This window comes from Miniopterus natalensis, chromosome 1 (assembly GCF_054644295.1).
Source record: "Miniopterus natalensis isolate mMinNat1 chromosome 1, mMinNat1.hap1, whole genome shotgun sequence".
Lineage (NCBI taxonomy): Eukaryota > Metazoa > Chordata > Mammalia > Chiroptera > Miniopteridae > Miniopterus > Miniopterus natalensis.
In genome coordinates, this window is record NC_142081.1 from 160,386,429 (window position 1) to 160,392,089 (window position 5,661).

The following is a 5,661-nucleotide window of genomic DNA, read 5'->3' on the forward strand; positions in this document are numbered from 1 at the left end:
GTCATTGACCGGCTGCAGCCCTCAACCCGGGCATGTGCCCTGACTGGGAATCGAACCCTGATCGCCTGGATCCTAGGTCGACTCTCAACCGCTGAGCCACGCCTGGCTGGGCCCAGTCCATTTTTAAATAAAACAGTTCTGTGACATTCGCTAATCACTTAGCGGTCTCTGAGCCTCCACAGTCCCATCTATATAATAAAAGAACTAATTTTTTTGTATGATCTCTCAGATTTTGAACAAAACTCCTGCCTGGATGCTAGGAGACCAGCTCCTGGTTTTAATACTTGACTTGTCCATTCCTCTCCGAACTATGTGGTTTCTTCTCCAGGGAACTGTTGGGGGGGGAGGAAGAGGTACAATTTGTACTACCTCTCGCTTAAAAAAAGTTCCCACTTCTAATTTGGAGGGCAAAACATCTGCAGGAGCGCCACCCTCTCCACAGCTGAAATGAGGTCCTAGAATGGTTTGCATTTATTTACTGCTGCACAGTTTACAAATTTTCTTCCTTCTCTTCTCATTTATAACTAATTACATCGGAGTTATAAAGAGATTATTATTTTTCATTCTTTTAAGTGCAAACAAAAGCTCACAGAGGTTGTTCCTTGTTACTTAGAATAAAAGCCCTTATTTACCCAGTTCCTTGGAGCAAGACAGAACTTGATCTCAACTATTCAGGCTGCTGGTCGTGCCTTCTTGCCTCTGCTAAAGGCTTTTACCTTCGGGCTCAGGATTTCCTGAACAAGCCCCGAATCAGAGACAAGCACCCCCCCCCCCCACATGTCCACGAACATTCCTGCTTTTTAAGGTTTGGAATGTGGTTTCTTTTAGATTATAGGGATCTTTCCTCCCGTGACATACCAGTTTTGTTTGTCTTGGAACCAGGGGTGCTGCGGCCATAGCTTTCTCAAGCTAAACAATCATCGGGTTCCATAAAAATTGCACTATAAAAAGTGGGAACTAATGCACTCAATCTTAAAACCATTCTATTTGATAAACATTAAACTCACTGTTAGCTCCTTATAAATGGAGGTTAGAAATTAAACCCAACTATCGATTAGATCTTTTTCTAAGTGAAGTAATCAGCCATTCACTCTTTTTGCTTCTACTGATAATAAAAATTGTTTTAGTTTTGAAGAAAAAAAAATCCACTTTACATGTAAATGTTTTTTATGGAGGTAAACTTGAGTAGCAAGGTGGCAAGGAGCTCCTTATAAAAAACAGCAATAGCCCAGGCTGGCGTAGCTGCTGGCTGAGTGTCCTGTGCACCTAAGGGCCTCCACTGAGATTCCAAGTCTAGGCAACTGCCCAGGTTGGGGGTTCAGTCCCCTCAGGGCATCGATGTTTCTCTCTCTCTCTTTCTTTCCCACTCCCTTTCTCTTTCTCTAAAATCAGTAAAAACATATGACTCTTGCACTGAGTGGGGAGGAGCTGGACCACAGTTGGAAAACCACATTCTTGGGTAGGTGAGAGCCAAGTGGAATGACAGCTATCATCAGATGAAGTTAAGGATAACTTATCGTTTGATTTATATGGGTAGCCAATTGAATGCCCAGGAGGAAAAGAATGTTGAGAAACGATGTAAATCATCAGATTATACAGTAGAGATAGTGACTTTTTTCCCGGAAAATAAAACAAACACTGTTTATTTTGAAATAGTTTATTTTCATGTGTTTTTTCACAAAAACATCCATAAATACTTAAATCTCTTTTTTTTAAAGATACAAACATTGCACAATTAACACTAAACACCTGCCTTACAAGAAAGACATGAAATGCCCAAGGGATATTAATTCTTAAAGCTTCAACATTAGGAATGTTGACCACATACTGTGAAATTGTTTCAGTGCATAACAACTGATATCCTTTTGAACAGTTACAAAAGCAGATGTACACATGCATCCCCCTACCCTGACCATGACCTCAGTGTTGCTTGGCTTCCCCCATCCTTTGTCATAGCAGCTGATGTTGCTGTGGGCTTCTCAGAAATGTTGCTTTAATGACTAGAGAATACTTGCAAACATTTTACCTTCAAATTAAATAGGAATCAGAATTGGAAGAACTTGGGTTTGACATCAAAAAACAATAAAAATAACAGTATAGTGCCCAAGTAGAGTCAGTCACATCCTTAATGATTTTACATGTAAAATATTAACAGAATATTTGAAAGCCAACCAATAAATAAATAATACGTAGGAGAACTCTCCCAGGAGATACTCGGACACATTAAGCGCAGTCCAGGTGGCGCTGGGGGCGGCCGATTCTGCTCTTCGCTCCTGGACTCCCGGAGCGCAGGGCCTGCTTTCGGTGCTGCCTCCCGCGGTCCGGCGGGGCCGTCCTTGTGGGGGAAGAAGGGTGTGCTTGGTGGCTGCCCGGGAACGCCGCCCGGCGCCGGCCCTGCCCCGGGCTCCGAGGCTTCCCCAGCCGGCAGGCTCGGGAGCGCCCGCATTCAGGAAGGCGGGGGGGGGGGGGGGGGGGGGGGGGGGGGGGGGTGGTCCTCACCGAGCCGTTGGCTGCGAACCGCCAGGGGCTCTCGGGAGGCGGGGCGCCCGTGTCCCCGCGGCCAGCCGGCCGCATCCCCGCGCGCCCGGGCTGGCGGCGCCGCAAGGCTCCTGTGGCACCAGGGCACATTCGTGACCTGGCTGGCAAATCTGATCGTGAAATCCTGATCCTTTTCACCCCTTCAGCTAACCCTGGGCTTCCCTGCATGGTTTCAGGGGGCAGGCCCCAGTGTCTGTCCCAAGTGACCCTGGTCCCATAACTCACTTGTTCAGCATCTTCTCCAGGATCCTCTTCACCATGGGGGCCGCGGGGTTGAGGCAAGCTTTCTGCCCATTCTTGAGGGTGGCTCTGCGGACAGAAGGGGGTCCGGGTGAGACGGGGCGGGCTGGGGGCAGGGCGGGGCGTCTGGGGCGACCAGGGCAGGCACTTACATGACTTGGGTTTGGGCGCAGTGGGGTCCCGGGGACGTCACCTGCACACTCTGGATGTTCTTGGGGTGGATCCCCTGCGAGGTCCGCAAGCACTGGCAGCGCAGCTCAGAAGCCACGGGCGCCCCTGCGGGGACAGGGGCTCGGTTAGCGCGGCCGCCCCCCGACGGGCGCCCGCCCCCCGCGCCCCCCGCCCGCCCTCGGGCTCCCGGGGCCCCGAGTGTCACCTGCAGCGCGCCGGCAGACGGCCACCAGGAGCAGGAGCAGGAGCGGCAGCGCGGCCCGGAGGAGCCCGGGGGCGCGGGGGGCGCGGGGGGCGCGGGGGGCGCGGGCCATGGGCGCAGCTCGGAGGGTCGGGCGGCGGTGTCTGGAGCGCGCGCTGGCGGGAGAGCTGGCGGAGCGCGAGCTGTGACTCCCCGAGACGGGCGAACCCCTTTTATCCAGGGTCGGGGTGAAAGCTCGCAGCCCCGGGGCGGGAGGTTCCCGGAGCTGGGTCGTCGGGTCCCGGGAAGGCCCGCCCGCCGCGGAGTCGGGGTCGCGGGCCCGGGAGCGCCGCCCCGGGGCTCAGCCGGCTGCGCTGTCCCCGCCCGCGAGGGACCGGCTCAGGGCGGGCTGGGGCGCGTCCGGAGACCCTCCAGCAGGGCGGCGCCTTAGAGGGAGAGTTGTCCCTTCAGTTACCAGACCTGGGGAATCAAGGAATCAAGGCGGGGCCCGGGGCAGCCTTCGCTTAGCTATCTACACGCGCTGCGTTTATATTTATTCCGCGGCTCTCTAGATTTCGGTTTTGCATATGTGTGTGTGCATGTGTGTGCATGTGTGTGCATGTGCGCGCGTGTGTGCATGTGTGTGTATGTGCACGTGTGCGTGCATGTGCGCGTGTGCATGTGCGCATGTGCGCGTGTGTGCATGTGCGCGCGTGTGTGCATGTGCGCACGTGTATGCATGTGCGCGTGTGTGCATGTGTGTGCATGTGTGTGCGTGTGCGCGTGTGTGTGCATGTGCGTCTGTGCGTGTGTGTGTGTGTTGCTCTGTTAAAAATATCACAGTTATCTGGGATCTAGAGAGAAATATTCTACCTGTTCCCTTGTTTTATTTTCTTAAATCACACTTAGGATATCTTGGCTTTATTTTCCATTTGGTGATCAGAAGGATCCCTGTCAAAGTTGAACCCAGTTAATTTCAAAGAAAGCTGAGGGCTGTGGCATGGCCCTTCCGTCTCTGCTGAACTCCCTTACTGCCTCTCTAACGCTGGAACTTCCTAGGTTCCTGGGAGATCTTCCCCATGCGAGGGGTTCAGATTTGAACTAGGACATACAGGGCTGGGGGTCACTCTGGAGCTGTGCAGGGGCTAGTAGGGCAGGCTCAGGGGCTCACCTTTTGCGGTCTGTCCTTGGACAAAGCAGCACCTGCACACTAGAGAGGAGGGACCTGCTGCACCCTTACTCAGCTGTGTGGGGAAACTATGAAATGCTGCATCCCACCGGTAGCCCCGTTCCATTTACTCCAAGACCTTCAGTGTGGGTCCCCCTTTCTCCAGAAACAAACATTGACAGGTCTGTTTTCTGTCCAGGAATTCCAGTGTTTTAACCTGATGTCTTTCCTGTTTTCTCAAATAGTGAAACATTGGTTGATTCGGCATTAGGTAGAGAGTTAGTGAGTGTAATTCTCCAGGTTGGATTCAAACCTCTCGAAGACGTGGAGTGCACTGGGAGGCTGGCAAACATCTGTCCCTGGACGACATGATGGAGGTTAACATCATCAGTGTGATGCCTGATGGAAATCCCGTACCACTGGTCTGATATGATGAGAAGGGTGCATCACCTCTTTAGCATTTTTTCCAAAAGTTCATAAGCCAAGTCTAACCATGGGAACAACATTCTTCAAAACTAAGTTGAGGAATATTAAATAGCTGACTAGTACTCTTCAAAACTGTCAAGGTCATGAAAAATAGGAAAAGACTGAGAAACTATCACAGTTCAAAAAGAAGAATGGAGACGTAGACAACTAACTGCAATGTGGATTGCATCCTGGAACAAAAAGAGGACAGTAAGCGGAAAAACCGATGAAATCCAAATAAAGTCTGGAGTTTTGTTAATAGTAATGTGTCACTGCTGGTTTCTTAGCTTTGGCAAATGTACCTTGGTAATGTAAAACGTTCACAGTGGGTAACCCCGAGAAGGGTGTACTGAAACTGTGCACTCTGCAACTTTTGTAAATTTAAAATGATTTCAAACTAAAAAGTTTGCTTTAATAAAAGTTTCCCCTTCTCAGTCAGTTTAGAATACCACCAAAATAAAAGCAGTGAACTCACATGCTTTACATTGTAGCTTCCTAGAAAGGGGATTGAATTTTTGTTGAGTTCATATTTGCTCAAATATGATAATTCAAAATATCTACTTCCCCTGTTTGGACATTCATGGTGTTTCATATGCTCAGGTAGTTTGTCTTCAGCATTAACCATGATGTCTAAATTGCTCATCTATTTCTTGTAACTAAAAGAAACACAGGAAGTATTTGCTGTAATGACCCAGCACACAACTGATGCAAGTGAGGGGTACACAGGAAATTCAAAATTCCAGGTTATGAAAGGAGCTTCCAGAAAAGCAAATTAAGCCTATCCAACATGTGTAGATTGCGTAGATTTGATTCCTGGGAATGGCTTTCATCAAAATCACTTGCTTTCAGAAATGTAATAAAAAGAAAAATTTCTTTTTGGTCACTGTTATTTTCTTCT

General features: G+C 49.8%; 1 protein-coding gene across 1 annotated transcript; it reads right to left on the reverse strand.

Moving 5' to 3' along the window:
• Nucleotides 1-2,759: 2,759 nt before the first annotated feature.
• LOC148094468 (permeability factor 2-like) lies at nucleotides 2,760-3,263 on the reverse strand. Its single transcript, XM_087816459.1, has 3 exons — nucleotides 3,155-3,263; nucleotides 2,931-3,054; nucleotides 2,760-2,847 (listed from the first exon to the last, which is right to left on the reverse strand). Exons 1-3 carry the CDS (start codon nucleotides 3,261-3,263, stop codon nucleotides 2,760-2,762), a joined length of 321 nt encoding a protein of 106 aa, XP_087672585.1.
• Between the last annotated feature and the right edge of the window lie 2,398 nt (nucleotides 3,264-5,661).

Excerpts from the sequence above, each read along its gene's own strand:
- LOC148094468 (XM_087816459.1), bottom strand. The coding sequence starts at position 3,263 with ATGGCCCGCGCCCCCCGCGCCCCCCGCGCCCCCCGCGCCCCCGGGCTC. Across the intron at positions 3,055-3,154 it reads CGTCTGCCGGCGCGCTGCAG|GGGCGCCCGTGGCTTCTGAG; the intron begins GTGACACTCGGG and ends CTGTCCCCGCAG. Across the intron at positions 2,848-2,930 it reads TGCGCCCAAACCCAAGTCAT|AGCCACCCTCAAGAATGGGC; the intron begins GTAAGTGCCTGC and ends TTCTGTCCGCAG.